Source organism: Rhinatrema bivittatum, chromosome 1 (assembly GCF_901001135.1).
Source record: "Rhinatrema bivittatum chromosome 1, aRhiBiv1.1, whole genome shotgun sequence".
NCBI lineage: Eukaryota > Metazoa > Chordata > Amphibia > Gymnophiona > Rhinatrematidae > Rhinatrema > Rhinatrema bivittatum.
Window position 1 is genome coordinate 707,145,022 of NC_042615.1, and position 21,413 is coordinate 707,166,434.

General features: G+C 41.2%; 1 protein-coding gene across 1 annotated transcript in view; it reads left to right on the forward strand.

The window, feature by feature from the left end:
- Positions 1–21,413, forward strand: part of ADAMTS6 (ADAM metallopeptidase with thrombospondin type 1 motif 6) — an 894,781-nt gene that overhangs the window by 491,299 nt on the left and 382,069 nt on the right. The window contains exon 12 of the mRNA XM_029576285.1: positions 11,244–11,351. Coding sequence (XP_029432145.1) covers positions 11,244–11,351 — 108 coding nt within the window. The remainder of the gene's footprint in view (positions 1–11,243; positions 11,352–21,413) is intronic.

A 21,413-nucleotide genomic window follows, 5' to 3' on the forward strand; every position in this document is an offset into this window, starting at 1 on the left:
GGTGGTGACCCGTTGCAAGGATATTCTAGTTTTTGGTTTTTTTTAAATCTTTTTATTTGAGCCAACAATCAAACTCCATAATAATAAATGCAGCAGTCGTCATATAACAGATGTGCAGAACAAGAATACACTATTCCTTGAGCTAATATACTTAGGCTCAAATAGCATTTTATAACAAGTTTTGAAACCTTCCAAAACATACATACCACTTTCATACCCCATTCACTCACTCATACAACCATCAGAGGAACTTGATGCTAGTGTGTAGCCCAGACAATGATGAAAGCCAGAAAACATGATCCACCCTTTAGACTTTCTTTATCCCATGGAAGGAAGTATCCTTTAAGAGCCTTGAACGTCCTTTTAGGAAGCAGATCTTTCTGTCGTATTTTCTCAATTTGCGCAGTACTCTGCATCAACTCTTTCCAGTGTGTGAAAGCAGGAGTTTCACTGAATTTGCAGCATAGCAATACAGTTTTCTTAGCAAGCAACAATGCTGATGCTAAGAATCACATTCTTCCCTGCAGTAGCTGGACTTTCCTATCTATGATGTTCAGGTATTTTTTTTATTTATTTATTTAAATCTTTTTCTATACCGTCGTTAAGGTGGGTACCATCACAACGGTTTACAATAAGGCACAAAAAAGTAATGCTATTAACCTCTATCAGTTTACACAGGTGCCATAATGTTCGGTAACATAGTTTTAATCAAAATTAGTTAAATGAGTGTGAACACTATCATGTCCTGGTTGATTCTATAGCAGTTTGAGTCGAGGTAGATTAACAATCCAGACCAGGGAATCCCACCCCCTAGAATATCATCCAGAAAGTCAGTGACTTCATCCCAAAAGAATTGTAGCTTGAAACATCCAGTAAACATGTGACATAAATTCCCCTAAAGCCCTTGTAATATATATGCTGTGTAGCAGGTTAAACTGAATTGCTCTCATAAATTGGCTGCCAAGAGATACTTATATATCAAAGCAAAGGCTAGACTCATGGAATCAGCCTCAGTCTACTCCCCCCAATCCACACTCCACTGTGCTGCCAAATGCACCATATGAGTAGAAGGTAATAGTGTTTTCAAATGAGTAGTCCAGATTGAAATTTTGTTGAATTTAGGGATAGAATCTAGAAAACTGTCTTCCTCATCCATGAGGACAACTCAGGACACATCTCCTGCACAAACACTTACTCCATAATGACGAGCCATAAAAAAACATAGAATTGACAATTCGGTAACTCCCATTCAGCTTGCAATTGCTGGAATGAAAACCAACAAGGAGTATCAAGATCTACCAATGACACCAAATTACGCAAACCCTTACTAGCCCATCTCCAAAACACAGAGCTATGAAGCTCAGGCAGGAACTCTGAGTTCCCCAACAGGTTGAGGAAGAGTGAAACCTGAATATCGCAACCCAGAAGCCCCCGCCACCACACCCAGGTTCTCCTAACAGCTACCAACAGAAAGCAGAGACTCCTAAAGATATGAAAGCCTTATGCTGCAAATGTACCAAGTTAATTGATTGATAAGGATAAGTCCAGTCCATCATCAGACCCTCCACATCAAACATTTTCTTACCTGAGGGCCATTCCTGCAATAGACAGGCAGAGTTATACACTCTCAAGTCCAAAAGACCCACCCCTCCCTTCTTCCTGTCCAATCTCAACACATCATAACGAATTCTTGCCCTTCTATTACTCCACACATAGGATCCTAACAAGGGCCGGAACTTCCTTACTCTTTTATTGTCAATCCACAGGGGCACCATTGCAAGGGATATAGTACTTTTGGGAAGAACAACCATTTTTACCAAAGCACTTCTTCCCAAGAGTGATAAGGGTACTGATTTCCACCGCTAGAATAGAGCTTTGATCTTTACTAGATTCGCATCAAAATTAAGAAAACAAAGTTCCTCCTCAGCACAAGCTAAATTAATACTCAAGCAACGAAACGTATCCTTGGCCCATTGCAACAAAAAAGGGCCCACCTCTTGATCTTTTAGTTCAATATGAAGTGGAAAGGCCTCAGACTTATCACAGCTGATCCACAGTCCTGAAAAACTTCCAAAATCATTGATCATGCCAATAATCTCCGAGATACTCTGTTGCGGATTCCCTATGAAAAGCAATAGATCATTCACAAACAGACTCATCTTTATTTCCTCACATGTAATCTTAATCCCCTGTAAGGAAGGCATACCATGAAGTTTAAGTGCATGGAACTCCAAAGCGAGTATGAAAAGCAAAGGGGACAAGGGACATCCCTGTCTAGTACCCTTTCCTAGCTCAAAGACATCCGATAAAGACCCATTCACCAATACCTGCACCAGCATCTGATAATATAAAAGCCACACCCACCACAAAAAATGGATCCCAACATTAAATTTCTCTAGCACCCATTGCACATAGGGCCACTCAATGCAATCAAAAGCTTTTTCAGTGTCAAGGCGGGCCAACAAACTGTCTCCATTACTATAGCCGCTGGAATAGCCAAATAAGCTTTCAGAATATTGGAGTTAGCAAGCCTCCCCCTAACAAACCTCTGTTCTGAGGAGACCACACCTCCAATTACCATATTCAGCCAGGAAGCCAGGATGGCTGCCAAGATTTTGATATCTTGGTTCAAAAGTGATATTGGCCTATATGACTGGGAAAGTGAGGTGTCTTTACCTGGCTTAGCCAATAGTAACCATTGCTAGATTATGACCCCATTCAAACTCCTTAGCCACATAAAACATATTTTTAAGAGGAGTTAGCCCCAAATCAATCAAGAGTTTATAAAACACAGGCCCCAGCTCATCCGGCCCTGGCGCTTTGACTAACTTCAATGGAATTGAATGGAATTCCGGATCTCCCCTTCTGATATAGGAGCTTCTAACAGCCGTTGCACACTATCTCCCAGTTGGAGCAGAGCAAGCCCTGAAAAAATGAGTGCCTTGTCCGCTCATTACTGGGACCAGCAGCATACAACTTTCTATAATATGCCTCAAAAGCCTTAAGAATAGAAGCTATGGTTGAATACATTTTTGAATCATAACATAAGTGGGACACAATGCTTTTATTACAGGAGCTTGATTTAACCAAATGAGCAAGTAAGATACCTGATTTATTCCCCAACTGATATAGTTTATACTTCAGGAATAACAAAGTTTGCTGGGCCCTCGCCTTCAAAAACACATTAAGCTCTCTTTTGGCTGCAAACAACATCTCTTTTGACTGTTGCAAAAGATCCTGGACATGTATACATTTAAGAGCTGCAATCTTTCTGGTTAGTGCTAGAACTTTTGCAATCCTGTCTTTTTAAGCCTGGCCAGGTAAGCAATAATAAGTCCCCGCAAAACCACTTTAGCAGCATTCCAGAATATCATCGGCTCAATTTCAGGGAGCAGATTAAATACAGCATACTCCTTCCATTTTTTTTGCAAGTAACCCGCAAATACTTTATCATGGTACAAATGCGGGGACATTGACCACCTCTTAGGCCCAGGATTAACATCTGTCATTGCCACCACAGTCGTCACCACAGCATGATTGGAGAATAGGACATCTTTTATATAGCTAAAGAACAGCTTGCTAAATAACGTTTCAGAAACAAGAATAAAATCAATTTGTGAGTATACATTGTGAATATGGTAATAAAAGGTTTATCTTCCAAATGCAATGATTGCCAACTGTCAATCAGTTGCAGCTCTTGACACACAAAGCCATCTTCAAAATCTGCTTAATTTTTTCTAGGGGTCTTAGCCGGTTTGCAATCCACTAAAGGGTTATCCAACAGATTAAAATCACTTCCCATTATAATTGCATACCCTTCCCAGGAAGCTAATTTCTCCACCAAGTTAGTGAAAAACCCATGGGAGTATTTATTAGGAGCATATATGTTTACCAGGAGTACTTTCTGCCCCTGCAACACCCCTGCATCTATGACAAACCTGCCATTCGAATCTGTAAATAATTTTTCTTTCTCAAAAACCACATTCTTGTTAATGAGAATTGCAACTCCCCTCTTCCTAGCAGAGAAAGAGGAGGAGAAGAAGCACTGACAAAACCCATTCCTGATTCAGTTTCTGTTGCTTCCCATCCTCCAAATGGGTTTCTTGAAGAAAAGCCATGTTTGCATTGTCCTTCCTTAGATCATTAAGCAACTTTTTCCTTTTGATAGGGGAGTGCAAACTGTCTACTTTAATGGAACAGACAGTAATTGTGGTCATAAACAACTCCTAGTGCTTGTTCCATTGCCACTGTATTCACAGATTTTAGGGACAACACCCCCAGCAGAGGTCTTCCCCCCCCATTCCCAAACTTCCTGTATGTCTTGTGTCCATGTACATAAGAGCTCCTCACCAGGATGGATATCTACCCACACATACACACACACACACTCATCCAGACCATCCATACCCCAACCCCCCCCCCCTGCTTTCATCAACAAATGAAACACTCCTCAACCCTTGTCTAGAAAATCCGGCCCCTGTGTCCCTGGCAAAGAGTCATGGTTCTGCAATCTTCACCAACAGGCAGACTACCTCTCAAAGCAGGGGCCTCCTGAGGCCAGTGGTGCACAAAAAAACCCAGAAAGGTGACCAAGCCCCAGGAACCCAAAACAACCCGAAAATGGTCCAACATGCAGGTGCTTCAGCAGTGTGACCCACAAGGGCAACAGCTCATAGGAATGAGATGGAAAGCAAACAATAACTTAAACTGAGGCTGAGCATAGACTGACAAAGTCACCATGTAAGCCGCCCATCAGCCCCACATGTGCAGATAGTCTTAGCAGCCCAGTGCTGGGGCTTGCAACCCTAAACATTTTCCAGCATGCATTTCAACCATGTCGCAACGCTAACTGATCCCATCAGCAGTTCTTTCCCCTACCAATACCTGCTAGCTTGGTGATTAAAGATAAGAAGTAGTGAACATAGTCCAGTGGTTCTGTAACAGAAACTAGGAGAGGAGGCTGCACAAAACTACGAGAAGACGACCATCCATGCTGAAAATCAGCAAGTCTCAAACATAGCCAGGGACTGACCAATGGATATGCCAGGCTCTCTCCCATTGAACATGGGGCAAAAAGGCTGATACAGCAGACATGCAGTTTAGAAAAACAAAATAATCCAAGTCCCTAGGTCTTCGCGAATACATCAAACTGATTCAAACTTTATCCTACAGTTTAGGAATAACAACCAAACGGAGGGCATGCTAGCAAAAACAGCAGAAATTTTCCTTCATTAGTCGGTTTTTTTTTTTTCTTTCCTTATTCTGTTTACCCTCCTCTCAACTGAGCTCGGCGACAAACTCCCTGGGCTCAGCACTCATAGCCAGAAGCCGCGACTCATTATTATGAAATACTTTAAGTCGGGCGGGGAGATGCCCACCCCCTTATGAAATAGTTGGGTGCAATATGGAGTAAACTATCTGCGGGCAGCCAGGACCATAGCAGAGAAGTCCGGGAAAAGTAGCAACTTACCGTTCTCATAGGAGAGCTCCTTTGTTTTACGGTAAGCCGACAGGATTTTTTCTTTGTCGATATAGTTCAGATACTTGGCAATCACCTGCCTAGGACGCGCCTGAACTGGTCCACCAGCCTCCAGCCTATGGGCCCTCTCCACTAGAATTGGGCGGGCTTTTGTGTTCACCTGAAGTGTCTCAGGGAGCCATTTTTCACAGAACCGAAATAATCCAGGTTCCTCAGATTATTGCACCTGCTTCAGTTCTCCAATTTGAGCTCCAAATCCTTATTTTTCTCCTGCAGTTCCCCAGCTGTGGCGTCCAGCGAGAACACGTGGTCGTCATGCTCTGTAAACTTTAAAAATGGTGCGGGCCATCCAGTGGACGGCCGGCGCCATCTTTAAAAATGGCGCTGGCTGTCCAGTGCTCCTACCATGTGACAGGGGCCGGCCAATGGCACGGTTACCCTGTCACATGGTAAGGGCAAAGGGCCATCGGCGCCATTTTATTAGTGGCAGCCGACGGCCCGAGAGCGGGAGATCACTCCCGGGGCCCACTGGACCACCAGGTAATTTTAAAACATTTTTTTTTGGGGTGGGGGGGGGGGGGTCGGGAGGGTGGTGGAGGCTAAGGGAGTGGTTTTAAAGGGTCGGGGTGGGTTTTTTGTTTATCGGCCGACAGCCTGAGCACGAGAGAATGCTCCCGGGACCCCCGCTGGACCACCAGGTAATTTTAAAATGTTTTTTTGGGGGGGGGGGGGGGTCGGGAGGGTGGAGGAGGCTAAGGGAGCGGTTTTAAAGGGTCAGGGTGGGTTTTTAGGTTGTATCCTAACTCCCGTTAGTGTGCACTAACCCGATTAACAATTTTTTCACAATAAATCAGTGGAATTTCTATTGTATCGCACTCTTTAACGATTAATGATGATTTAAAAAATATCGGACGATATTTTAAATCGTCAAAAAACGATTCTCATCCCTATTCTTTAGAACTCTGAGGTGAATACCATCCAGACCTGATAATTTCTTAATCTTTAGTTTGTAAATTTGCTGTATTACATTCTTCAGTTTCACATTTATTTACTTCACTTCTTCTCTAAATCATCACCTTCAAAGATCGTTACTAGTGTGGGTATCAACATCTTTTCCAGTAAAGAACGAAACATGGTTCTCATTTAGTTTTTCTGCTATTGCCCTCTTTTCTCTGAGCAACCCTTTCTCCTTTCTACCCCCCCCCCCCCCCCCCCCCACCAAATGTGGTACAACTGATTCCCTCACAGGATGATATTGGTTATCCTCCTTCTACCACGTCTCTTTGATGCCAATTATGTCAAGCTCATCATTCACTGCTGTACACTCTAACTCTTCCATCTTACTTCTTAGACTTCTGGTATTGTCATACAGACATTTCAAAGTGTGCTTTTTGTTTGTATTAACAACCTGCTTTTCTGTTGATAGGGGTAATTTGGAAATCTTTAGCTCAGGTGATTTTTTACATATAGGCACATGGACTACGTTTGCTTTCATTGGAACCTCTGTTGGGATGCCCTAACTCTCCTGTTTCATTAATATTCTTCAAGGATACATTCCTCCAAACCATGCACGGCTGAGTGAATGTTGGCTTTCCACCTTGTTCTAGTTTAAAAGCTGCATCTCAGCTACATCTACAACTCAGAAGCAGAAATAGGAGGGTCTGAAATACATTTATGAACAAGAGAAAAGGAAAGTTGATTGGCTTAAACCCCCCCCCATAATATTAGCATTATATTTAATGCTAATATTATGGGGGTTATTATGTAACTTTATGCTTCTCCTAATCTGTGTCTCATATCAGTTTGTTTTGGCTCTGTTATTGTTACAGCTTTGTTCTATGTAAACCGAGTTGATTTGATTTGTATCAAGAAAGTCGGTATAAAAAAGCCTTAAATAAATAAATTTAATAAAACATTTACAGGAAACTTAAAAAAAATTGTGACCCTAGTTGCAAAACCCTAGGTCTTAAAAGGAGAAACTGTTTCCATTTCTTCTGAGTCAATCTAGCAACATCAGGAAAGACTATGATTTTACACTGCAAAAAAAGCGTTCCTTGATGTCTAAAATACATCTTCATGAGCCTGTCTCTGTCAGAAAACAATACCAGAGTAATCAATAAAGTAGAGGGTTTTGCCAAAGATGAATCAGAAGTTTCAAATACTGTTGATAAATCCAAAGCATTATCCATTAGCAGCGAAGAATTTAATGGTTCTGTAGATCCACGTTTAGGAGGTGGTAAATAGTAAATCCGTGCAAAAGGTGGAAGAGCAGGTTCTGGAATTTTGAGAACCTCCAGTAAATATTTTCTAATCATGTCCCAAGGAAATATAAGGAAAATTTATAAATGTTAATTTTTACATCGTAGACCATTTTCTAAATTTCCCACCTTGCTGGACAAGTAAGTGTTACTTAACATGACGTAAACCTTTTTGAAGTTCTGAAATCTGCAGAGCCTTTACAACTTCCAATTTTTCCATATTGGTTACTCAAGATTCAATATTCTTTTACTTAACAGTTCAAGGCATTAATTGAGAGGATATTACTTTATCCAAGCCTTCTATAGCAACACAAATGGATTCTAGTGTATACTCTGCCGGTATCACTATCCTGAAGCTACCCAGCATTTCAGAGTCCATAGACAAACAATCATCTAGTCCAGGAAGATCTCAAACAGGCTTCACTCATTCTATGACGATGCAGCATCAGATACCACTAAAATCTTAGTCTTAGCATCAATGGCAGTTGTGTCAATAACAGAGATTCTGACTGCATTCTCTGTCACCAGAGAAGTCACTCCCATGTCATTGGTGGGTGACACACCAGGCGGTGAAGAAAAAGACCTGCTAGAAGTGGGGCCTGGAGGCATTATTGAAGCTGCTGGGCCTAGAGTGGCAAAAGAACTAGGGGAAGATGGAGGAGAACCTTCCCCTCCAGGGCTTCACAACAGGAACAATGGTGCAATAAAAGTTCTCAGCTAATATGAGCGTTCATCAGTCCTCTGATAGAAGAAACGATAGGTGCTGCAGGGCTAGGACAGTACCGAGGTTTTCTTTTGCAATCCATATTGATTTAAAGGCAGAATTTGAAGAGAGTGACACCAACTAGCTGCTAGTCACCATCTTAGAAGGGCCCCAAGATGCTATTTTAAAACTATCTTCATGCCTCATGCAGACTTTTAACCCTTTCAACAGCTTCTTTTAGTTTTTTTTCTAATTTCCTTACTTAGGGGTGAATTTTAAAAGCCTGGTATATGCCAAAGCCAGGGGATACATGCAGAAGCTGGGCTGGTGCACACTGGGCAGATTTTAAAAGACAATCCTGCATAAACTAATCATAGGACATCAAAACAACTGGCTAAGCAAATCCATCGAAATCCACGCTTCAAAACAGAACCTACGCTCAACGAATAAAGGCCTCCTCAAAATCCCTCACGCCAGAACCACACAACTGAACACAACCCGTGAGAGCCATATTCATCGCCAGCCCCACACTATGGAACTCAATACCAATCGAAATAACCGTATAACTCATCCAAGCTATATACCTTCCTTGCTACCTTACTTATTAACCCCATTCTACGCATTAGTAGAACATGTTGTATGTAATAACTAACACACAAATCTCGAAACTGTAATCTGACTTCAAGACAATCTGCTGTGATGATGTTTATCTAACCTTTTTTCACGATTACTGTAAACCGTTTTGATGGCGAAACCGAATGATGGTATACAAAACACGCTAAATAAATAAATAAATACAAATAAAAAGTATGTATCTCCCGGTATGTGCACGAGTCAAAAGTTAAGAAAAAGGAGCAGAGCGGGGGCGTGGTCTGGGTGGGGCATGGACATGTCAATGGAAAGTCAAAAGATTTGCACGTAAATACTTATGCTCACAGGCACATGCTGGGTTTCCTCTACCGTGTAACTTTACTACTGCTTTGGATGGCGTGTAAGCACAAAAACAAAAAAATCTAGGCTAGTCAGTGGGGTTTTAAGTTTTGGCGCTAATGGGGAAAGGGAGGCTAGTAAAAGGGAGAGTTTGGAAGTGCTATCCCTAAACTGGGTGAACTGGGAATGAACTGGGAAAAAAGGGTATGACATCAGTGCATGCCCCTTATAAAATTTCCCCACTTACACAGTAGACGTGACATTTCCGCACACATGCACGCGTCCATTTGAAATTGTGCGCACATGTACGTGCATTCAGTCTATCTTATAACATGCGTGCATCTACAAGCATATGCTACTAAATGACCATTTCCTTTGGCGTGAGCTGGCATACGCGCATACATGTGCGCCCATGTGCCTGTTTAAAAGTTACTGTCCCTATTGTAGTCTCCCTTGATAACGTTAAATGCTATTGCCTTATTTTATTTATGTATTTAATTTATATTGTACTTCTCATGTGCTTCAAAGTAGTTTTACTTGATATTTTGCTTCTAGTAACTGTGTCAAATTTGATTGCGTTATGATTACTATTGACAAGTGACTCCATCACCTTTACCCCTTGCACCCCTTTATTCCTGGTTCCTATAGCTGTCTGCTAAAGTATGGTGGGTTCATATTCAACTCCTGTGTGGCTCGGCTAGCTAGCCAGATGAAACTATCTAGCTAACTTAGCCTGTATGTACAGTGGCTCAGACGCACCGCTGAATATATCTGGTTATCCTAAAGTTAGCCGGATAAGTCTATCTGGATAACTTTAGGACAGGTCTATGAGATGACCATACTGAGCCAGATAAGTTATCTGGCTGACTCTGAATATCGGAGATAGCCAGATAACTTATCCAGCTAACTCTTCTCCTCCCAGTTATGCCCAACGAATGTCCTTAACTTATCCGGCCAAAGTTTAGCCAGCTAGAGTTTAGCTGGATAAGTGCCCAAATATTCATTTAGCCAGATCTGGCTAAATGCTTCTAAATATGGACATCTCTAAGAACATAAGAACATAAGAAATTGCCATACTGGGTCAGACCAAGGGTCCATCAAGCCCAGCATCCTGTATCCAACAGAGGCCAAACCAGGCCACAAGAACCTGGCAAGTTCCCAAACACTAAGAAGATTCCATGCTACTGATGCAATTAACAGCAGTGGCTATTCCCTAAGTAAACTTGATTAATATCAGTTAATGGACTTCTCCTCCAAGAACTTATCCAAACCTTTTTTGAACCCAGCTACACTAACTGCACTAACCACATCCTCTGGCAACAAATTCCAGAGCTTTATTGTGCGCTGAGTGAAAAATAATTTTCTCCGATTAGTCTTAAATGTGCTACTTGCTAACTTCATGGAATGCCCCCTAGTCCTTCAATTATTCGAAAGTGTAAATAACTGATTCACATCTACTCGTTCAAGACCTCTCATGATCTTAAAGACCTCTATCATTACCCCCCTCAGCCATCTCTTCTCCAAGCTGAACAGCCCTAACCTCTTCAGCCTTTTCTCATAGGGGAGCTGTTCCATCCCCCTTATAATTGTTTCAGGTTTCCTTATTCCAAGTAACAGCTATATGGATTTGTTTGCAAGACAGGTTGTTTTGGAGTTATCAAAATTTAAATGGGTGATAGGGTTTTGAGGAAGAAAAAAAATGACAGTGCTTCATGAGGAGGGCTGGGAAGGAGAGGGAGGTGCTTCTGAATACTTGCCAAGTATTATTTTGCAGAGCCAAAGATGTCTTTAATCTGTTTATTATATGAAAGGATGTGAAACTGTTAAAAACTGTAGTTCTGATCAACTTGCTTCTTTCTGCCTTCTTTCCTAGGAAGTGTGTAGAGAGCTCTGGTGCCTCAGTAAAAGCAACCGCTGTGTTACCAACAGCATTCCAGCTGCCGAAGGGACACTGTGCCAGACTGGGAACATCGAAAAGGGGGCAAGTCTTGCTCTTTATTTGTCCTACAAAATAAATTGACTAGACCGAAATAAAAGAACATTCAAAACTAGAGAAACAAAACAGCTACTAGCATTCTCCTAGGGTGTCTTCACCTAATCGCCGACATTGAAGATGCATTGCAGTATTTATTTTCTCAGGTTCAAAGATGATCTGGGCATTCCTAGCCACAAAAAGGAAATGTTTAAATGTCTATTTGTCTTGCTTATCAAGGAAGGCTGCTGACATTTTTTTTTTCTATCCTTGTAAAGATTTGCAACAGAAAAAAAATGTTTTATAAATTGAGGCCGATCCCATTCAGAAGTGTGTGCACTCAGGGAGTGAGTGGATGGGAAAGGGGCTGATTTCTCAAGAGATTGTGATCTGCATTTCCTAATAGCTCTTAGGGAAATATTGCATTTATTCCAGCTCTATTTGCCGACCAACCCCTTGAAGTGACTACTGCAGGCTGGATTAAAGGTAATAATAACCCCTGTCCTTTGTCCTCGGCTCTAATTCCCACCCTGTTAGCCTGGCTAGTTCCAGCAGAGGTTACGCTGCACTTAAACTTGCAATCTGAAGTTTAAATAAAGAGAGTGAAAGCTTTTGGACAGCTGTCAATGTTTATTAATCCTTGCTGATGGTTTCATTCAGGGCCCAGTGTCATATGGATGGTTTTTCCATGCTGAGTTTGGAAATGGTGGTAAACCGTGTTAAATACATTAATTGATGGGATTATTTTGAATGAATAAAAGGATTTTTCATAGTTGGAAGGGGGGCAGGAAAGCATTACATTTTAGTTGACCAGAAAAAAAAATGCAGACATTGATCTTCTTCCCAAAATACTACCTTTTTTATTAGAGTAGTAGAAAACGCCACTGGCCTCCAGCTTAAAGCAACAATCTAGGTTTATTTTGGAAGCCTGGCTTAGTCAACAAAGGGCGGTTACTCTAAAGAAATGTCAAGAAAGTGCTACCTTGTCCCTTTTTCATTCAGTTTCTAATTATCTCTTTCCTAGAAGACAAAACTTCCAGTGATGATTACGTAGTGCTATAATTGGATTTTTGGGCGCAGGCAAGCATGCATTCAGCACCTTTAGTTTTAAGCAAACCTACTCATTCCATTAAACAGAAAATGCCATGACTTTCCTATGAAGTGGAAATCCTTGTGTCATCATCTTAATTCAAGAGGACACAGTATCTACATTAAAAGCCTATTTCCCTCTAATTTATTTTCAGCTTATGCATCTTTAATGTAAACTTTCCTGCAACATTAATTTTTATTGACTTTTGAACTCCAAGCAAAAGATGGATATAGATAGATAGATAAATAGATAGATAGGCTAACTGACTCTGAACTTGCACTCTGCCTCCTCTCCCCCCCATGGGGGTAAAACTAGAATAGGCAAAATGTAGACACTCCTTGGGTGCCACCAACAGCTAAAGGTCGCTTTTCCCTTCCCACAGGAACTGTACTTTTCAGGGAAACATGCGAGGCACATCGCCTAAATTAAACAAAATAGAGGTCCATATTCAGTGCCACTTAGCCAGATAGGTTTCTACTTATCTGACTAAGTGGCGGCTGCTGAATATCTAACCAAGGTCAGCAGCTGCCACTTAGCCTGATGACTACTTATCTGGCTAAATAGCTGGCTAAGTTGTGGGCAGGATGGGGGCATAACTTGGAGGAGTTGAATTAGCCAGATAAGTTATCCGACTAGCTCTGATATTCAGGTTAGCCTGATAACTTATCTGGCTGATGCTGGTTGCACCAGAGACCGATCATAAAGTTTGGGGGCTTTCATTATTGCCCAACCTGTCTGCAGGTAAAAGTATTCACATTGAGCACCAACACACGTGCTTTTACCCTTGGAGTGAAGAGACAGTCCAGGGGTGGGGGCAGAGAAAAACAAAGAACATAATTGTGTATAATTGAAAGTATGTGCATTGTTTCCAATAGAAATATTACCTGCAGAGAAAACAGGTGCAGTCTCCGTGGGTAATTTATCTAGAAATAGAGTGAGGGGGGGGGGTGGGCTTTTATGAAAGCCAAGGCTTTGATTATTGCCTGGGAGGAAGAGTACCTGCAGAGCTTGCACCAATGCAGGCAGTTTTGATTACTGTATGGAAACCCCAATTCTTTGCCAAGGTAACCAGCACTGTGGTTTCTGATCGGATAGAAGGAAAAAGCCCTTTGATTTCTCCTTCGTCCTTCAGTACCTCCTGAAATGCATTTCACTTAGGGTTTGTATTTTGTTCAGAGTTTCAGTCTTTCAGGTGGTAGTTGTCTGCCTCTAGCAAATATCCTGCAGCAAACCCACCCTGCTAACAAATGAATTACTCTTTCATTTATAAAAACATTTATATACCTTTAACAAGGTTAAAGGTATATAAAGTTAAGTTAAGTTAATCAGTTAATAAGTTAATCAGATAAGTTAGACCTGCTATAGAGCAGATCTAACTTAGCCGGACATAATTTATCCAGCTAAGTAGAGACTTATACATGTATATTCAGCAGCATAGCTGTACTGATGAATATTCCATTTAAGTTAACCGGATAAGTATTATTCGGTTAACTTAAATAAACGTTTAATTTTAAGTATCGGGCCAACAATGTTTAATGATGTTATTTCAGGGTCTCTGATCAGGGGGAAAAGATTTCTTTCAAAGCTCTTTGCATTGCATCATTAAATCCCAGTTTCAACTTCTTATATACAGCAGTGATGACAACAGCACTAATGAGGGTTAAATTAATTAGACAGTGAAACACACTGGAAGCTTTGATGGTTTCCAGCAGTACTTTTACTAAAGTTGTAAAATGGTGAAAAGAATATTTACAGCCGTTGAATTCACTTTTAGATGGTGCAAATGATTTTAAATAAATGCATGACTTCTCAAAGTCTTATTTAAGGTATAGATGGTAAAGTCCATTAATTCGGTCAAGTTGATATTTCTCCCATCCCATTAGCATAGGGTAAGTTAATTGCTTCCTTCCCAATGTATGTGAAGTACTAAAGGTGAAATGAGAAGCTTAGGAGTGAGTGAGGTGGCCTGGATTGCAAACTGGTTGATGGACAGAAGACAATGTGTGATGGTAAATGGACCTCTCTCTGAAGAGAGAGCGGTTTTAAGCGGTGTACCGCAAGGATCGGTGTTGGGACCAGTCCTGTTCAATATCTTTGTGAGCGACGTTGCGGACGGGCTAGAAGTTAAGGTTTGTCTTTTTGCAGATGACACTAAGATCTGAAACAGAGTGGACATGCCGGAAGGAGTGGAGAGAATGAGATGGGATTTAAGGAAGCTGGAAGAGTGGTCGAAGATATGGCAGCTGAGATTCAGTGCCAAGAAGTGCAGAGTCATGCATATGGGGAGTGGAAATCCGAATGAACTGTATTCGATGGGGGGAGAAGGGCTTTTGTGCATGGAACAGGAAAGAGACCTTGGGGTGATAGTGTCTAACGATCTGAAGTCAGCGAAACAATGTGACAAGGCGATAGCTAAAGCCAGAAGAATGCTGGGCTGCATAGAGAGAGGAATATCAAGTAAGAAAAGGGAAGTGATTATTCCCTTGTACAGGTCCTTGGTGAGGCCTCACCTGGAGTACTGTGTTCAGTTCTGGAGACCGTATCTCCGAAGAGACAGAGACAAGATGGAGGGGGTCCAGGGAAGGGCGACCAAAAAGATGGATGGTCTTCATCAAATGACTTATGAGGAGAGATGGAAGAATCTAAATATGTACACCCTGGAGGAAAGGAGGAGCAGAGGTGATATGATACAGACTTTCAGATACTTGAAAGGTTTTAATGATCCAAAGACAACGACAAACCTTTTCCGTTGGAAATAAAATCAGCAGAACCATGGGTCACGATTTGAAGCTCCAGGGAGGAAGACTCAGAACCAATGTCAGGAAGTATTTCTTCACGGAGAGGGTGGTGGATGCCTGGAACTCCCTTCTGGAGGAAGTGGTGAAGACCAAAACTGTGAAGGATTTCAAAGGGGCGTGGGATAAACACTGTGGATCCATAAAGTCTAGAGGATGTGAATGAAGAGAAGAGGCATGGGGGTGGCTTGCGGGAATGACGGCTACTACCTGGAGATTAATATCCTTATTCAATAAACATACACACGGTTAATGCGACACCAACATTGCTCTATGCTTCAACGGCAAGAGGAAATGTGGAAAAAAGGATTTGCATCCACAAAAAAGCAGGGGAGGAGCTTGCTTGTTATGGCGGTTACTACCCCAAACCAAATAAGCCTGATACTTCACTTTCAATGCATATCCAGTATAGCTCTCTGCTTCAACGGCAGGGGGAATGAAGGAAAGATAATTTATATTCAGACAACAACCAACAAGGACTGAATTACATAGTCTGGGTAAACAAATAAGCATGTGTGTAGATTGCTTGTTACGGCGGTTACTACCCAGAATCAATTAAGCCTGATACTTCACTTGGAATACATATCCAGCACAGCTCACTGCTTCAACGGCAGGGGGAATGAAGAAAAGAGGATTTATATTCAGACAACAACCAACAAGGACTGAATTGCACAGGCTGGGTAAATAAGCATGGGAGTAGCTTGCTTATTATGGTGGTTACTACCCCTAAACAATTAGCTAGATACTTTACTTAGATGCAGCACCAGCACTGCTATCTATATTGATGGCGGGGTGGAAGGGAAATAGAACCAAAAAGTTACTTATAAGGGCCAAGAGTAACAGCTAAATATGAAAAAAATAAGTTTGAAAGCTTGCTGGGCAGATTGGATGGGCCGTTTTGTCTTCTTCTGCCGTCATTTCTATGTTTCTATGAAATCCATTTTTACATAGTCATTTTTTATTTCCTGTTTCCTTCATGATGTCTTCTCCTCTGATTTTACCTCCTCCTTCCAATATCTGATTGGCACCAACTAGTATCCTTTTCTCCCTTTTAGTATTAAACCAACCCTTGAACTAACCTCCCTCTCCCTCTAATATGGTCCTTAATGACCTTTGGGCAAGTCACCTTACCCCTCTTCGCTTCTGGTACAAACCTAGATTGTAAGCCCTCTGGGGATAAGAAAATATCCACAGTACCTGAATGTAAACCGATGTGATATTCCTGATCCAATGTCGGTATATAAAAATAATAAATAATAATAATAATAATAAAGTAATATTCCTATGGCTTTACTTCTCCAAATCTCCTGTAGATATTCATGGGCCCTTTTGGGGGTCCATTCCAACTCCTTTTCTCTCCTCTTTCCTTCTTCTCTGGATGGCTGAAAGCCATCCCTCTTCTCAGATCTTGATGATCTTAGATTCCTGTTTCTTGAAGGAAACGTCTTCCACTTGATGTTAGAACAGCAAAGAAATTAACTTAGTTGAGTCCCTAGTTAATGGGTATTCAAACTTAAAGCAATTTAAAAATATAAAATGGATTGGGAGGGTGGAAAGAAACTCCCATCCAGACATAATAAGATCCATCATTAAAACTTAAACAACAGAAAAATCAGGGGAAAGCTAAGGCATACTGCCACTGGAAAGATACAGAAAAATCCACACCCTAAGATGGTGGTCTGGCTTTATATACCAGAGTAACCTACCAATAACTCTCTTCCACATGGGGGAAACCAAATACTCACATTATTGCTCTGTCTCCTCCACTCTGTGAGAATTTTAGTAGGGAGCTGAAAGGATCCCTACACTTGTATTGGGTATCAAAAGCTTGACAGAAGAGCCAGACTTTTATTTGCATACTGAAATGAGAGTAGTGGCGGAGTAGCTAGTGGTTAGAGCAGTGGGCTACAAGCTGGTGAGACCTGTGTTCAAATCTCACTATTGTTCCTTGTGCTCTTGGGCAAATCACTTTACCTTCCATTGCCTCAGGTACAAACTTACCCCTAGATTCATCAGAATGCTATGATAATGCATGGATAACACCCACGGTAATAAAAAAGTGCATGTTTATGATAATTCTAAAATTACCATACCATGTGCTTTGTATATGTAGTGTATCATGCGGTGTGGTAAGGTTTTCACACTCCACAATACTTCTATCTCATAATTTGAGAGGGGGAGGGGGAGAGAGAGAGACTATTTATAAGGCCTTCTGAGTAGTCAACTATTTATATCTCTATAGGAGGGCCAGCTAATAGCTTGAGGTGAGGTGTTAGTGGTGGTTTAGCGTTTAGGGGCCAGTTTTACATGCAGAGTGAGATGTACCAACAGCACAGTACACCTCGGTGAAGAGTTGATGTCATTTGGAATGAGGAAAGTCTCACAAAGAAGAGATTTCTACAGTCTTCTCTCGCCCTAGCTTGATGGACTCTATAACAGGGTACCATCAAGTTAGGGCGAGATAACAAAGTAGAAATCTCATCTTTGTGAGACTTTCCTCACTCCAAATGATGTCAAATCTTCACCGAGATGTACTGTGCTCTTCATATATCTCACTCTGCATGTAAAACTGACCTCTAAACCCTAAACCACCATCAACACCTCACCTCGAGTTATTAGCTGGTCCTCTTATAGTGTTATAAATAGGTGCATACTGTGAAGGTCTCCCCAGAGGCTCAGGTGCTCTCTCTCTCTCTCTCTACTTCACTCAGCTTTACTCCAGACCCTTTCCCCAGGCCCAGAAATGGCAAAAATGCAATTTGCAATCTTTATCACCAATTGCATTACAGCCATTTCAAGGATATTGCACAGCTTAACTCCAGGAAAAAAGGTATAGTTATTTCTGGTATTAAAACCTTTCAATAGTATGCATTATGATATCACAGAGTGCAATATTGCCACTCATTTTAATTAATCCCACCCAAATCCCTTCCCAATCACGCCCCTTCAAAAAATTTGCATTCGCACTGTGCAGTAACATGATTATTGCATGCGTTATGGCGATATGACCCTATTAGATTGTGAACCCTCTGGGGACAGGGAAATATCTGCTGTACTTGAATATAATCTGCTTTGAAGTGCAGAAAAGCAGAATAAAAAAATCAGATATTTGTTGGAGCTCTTCTTCAGAAGGCAGGTGCTAATCCCGTGAAGAATCTCTTGCAGGTGTCTATTCTTTCAGTTTCTTTTGACAACAGAATTTATATTAAGGATCCAAGTGAGGATCTTATTGGTTTGGATTGCATTTATAAAGTTAGCCTTTGTTCACATAGATAGGCCCTTCTCGTCTTAAGGGTTTGAATATTTTTATTCTATACTTCATTGTTATCCAGTGTAATTTGTTATCCAGTGTAATTTGTATAGGATAGGTGTGATGTAGCCATTTGGGTTGCATCCTATCAATCATGCAGTGGAGTTCTGTATTATCTGGAGTTTACGCAGGGCCTTATCTGTTAGACTCTTGTACAGTGCACAGTTGTGTAGTTACCATGGCATGAGTAACTGTGAATAGATTTTTTTTCTTGATGAGCAGGCACAGTCTTCACAAGTTTCATAATTGAAAGTGGCAGATATTTTACAATTGCATGGATTTGTGGCATCATGGTGAGTTCCAAGTCCAGTATGACTCTGAAGCTTTTGTCCTGTTTCTTTAATGGAATTTCATAGGTTCTGAATGGGGATTTCAGGTCAAGAACTTGTCTGTTTATATTTTATACCAAGAGAATATCTGTTTTGTTTGGATTTTGATGGAGTTTATTGGACAACTTAAGATCAGGCCCGCTGAAGCATTAGTCGGAGTAGGTGGTGGCCTAGGGCACTAGAAGTGGGTGGGGCAGGAGAGTAGCCGGTAAGGGCGGCAGTTTTAAAAGGATGGATGAGATGAGAAGTGGCACGGCTGAGGCATGGAGCTAGAAGGCATTTTCCATTTCTGGGTATGTATTTCTTTGGAGCTGGGGTCATTTGATGTGTGCACTTTGAAAGAGAGAGATCACATGATGACATCATCGCCTAGGACATCCGGACACCCTTCCACCAGCACTGCTTAAGATACTTGCTTAGTTTAATTATTGCTGTAGGTGGGTCTGGGTCCATTGGCAGCACAAGCTGGACATCTTCCGCATAGATGTAGGATTTTATGTCAAAAGTTCGGATCAGCTGTGTCAGTTGTTTGAAGTATATGTTGAGTACTGGTGACAGTATGAGGCCTTGGGGGTCTCCAGTTTAAGATCCAGGATGTTGACAGGGTATTAGCAAAATGAACAAACTGGTGCCTGTCTGACAGAAATTAATTGAACCAGATTGGGACTTTTCCACTTAGGCCACCTTCTACTAGTTGAGATAGCATAATACTGTGATCTACGGTGTCAAAGGTTGCAAAGAGATCCAAAAGCACTAGCATTGCTCCTTGACTTCTTTCACGATATTTAAAAAGGTCATACAGCAGGGTGACAGTTCCATGGCCTTTTCTGAATCCAGATTGGTATAGGGTTAGCCAGTTTGTTTTCTGGTAGCCCGTCATTCAGTTGAGCTTTTACTGATTGCTCCATTAATTTCCCTAGGAAAGGGATATTGCACACCAGGTGCTAGTTTTCAGGTTTGTCTCGATCTAGGTTTGTCATTTTTATTAGTAGCCTTACTACAGCTTTTATAGATCTGGGTTTCTGTTATGAAGGAATTTATAATTTTGGATGCCCAGGCTATGAGTCCCTCACTTACTAGCTTTATTAACTTGGATGGCCATAGGACTGTTGCTACCGGTTATGCCTCTCTGTGCAAACAATTACCATGCTGTTGTACCCTTCCACCCCCCAGATTCTAATGGAGCCCTTCATGGGCTTCTCTTTTTTTCCAACAATAACTTTATGAGTGTCTGAACACCGCTTATAGTTGCATTGGGGTTAGAGTAAAATTGCCAGATTTCTAGTGGGTGAATCTGGGACACTTATAGTCATTAACACAATACGGGGTCAGAAAAATAAATAAATAAATACCAAGTTCTGGTGTCCGGTACTTTGTAATGAAAAATAACCATGGATGCAGTTATTATTCACATCTAACTACAGTATCGTTTTTACTTTGTGTAATGTGTGATCTAAAAGATAATTAATTTTTTATTTTTTATTTTTTTGTGATAAAGCTCTTTAATGTGTCTGTATCAGTCATTCCTCAAATGACTATAGCTCCCCCAATGAGAATATAACTTATAACTTCATTCCATCAAATCTGATCACAAATCACACAAAGTAAAAATGATACTGTAGTAAGATGTGAACAATAACCGCATCCATGGTTATTTTTCATTACACTGTACTGGACACCAGAACTTGGTTTTTATTTTTCTAAGTCCCCGTATTGTGCTAATGGTTTATGGTAGGGGGGATATATCTTTGAGGTATTGTTATTTATAGTGTACACTTATACTAGTACCAGTAGTGATCAACTGGTTCATTTGGGGGTGAGGGGGTTGTTGTCGGGAATGTCTCTTTGAAAAATTTAGCAATTTACTCTTAAAATATACCTAAAAACACACTCTTTAAATTGTGTCACCACAAAATATTTCAAACCCAGTACTAAAGTCTCCAGGCTGGTGGGTATGTCCTTCTCAAGGAGTATAGAGGAGAAAACCCCAAAACACCTTAAAAGACCAGATCCAGAGATCTGGCCATGCCTACCTTAAGCCTAAAACAGCAGGGAATCCTGGTCCAGACAGAGGTTCCTGGGAAGGTGTACAACTAGCCAAGCTCAGAAGGGAACAAGAGGCCCAGGGGAGAGAAAGAAGCCTAGAGAAAGAGAAAACACTACTGAACTGTAAGTTGTAATACTGCATTTGTGTTGTTGAACGTGAAGAATAGCAGGGCTGCTTTTGTATATTTTCCTTATCACTATTAAAGATGTTTATGCAAGATTTCTGCCGGAGTCCATCCTGAATCTTTCCTCTGGCTACTATAAGACTGCTCACAGTGCCACATATAGTGTCACTTCGGGGATTTCTGCACTAAAACTTTGCATGCACAGAGAAACCATGCTAAAGGATGAATAAAAAAGTGAAATTTTTCCTTCTGTTACTTTCTGCTTTATTGGACTTCACTGCATTGACAGCCAAATGTTTAATTTATGAACAGGCTAAGAAGGATAGCTTCATCTAGAATCAGGGACTTATATTTGTAGTGAGTCAGCGCTGAACAG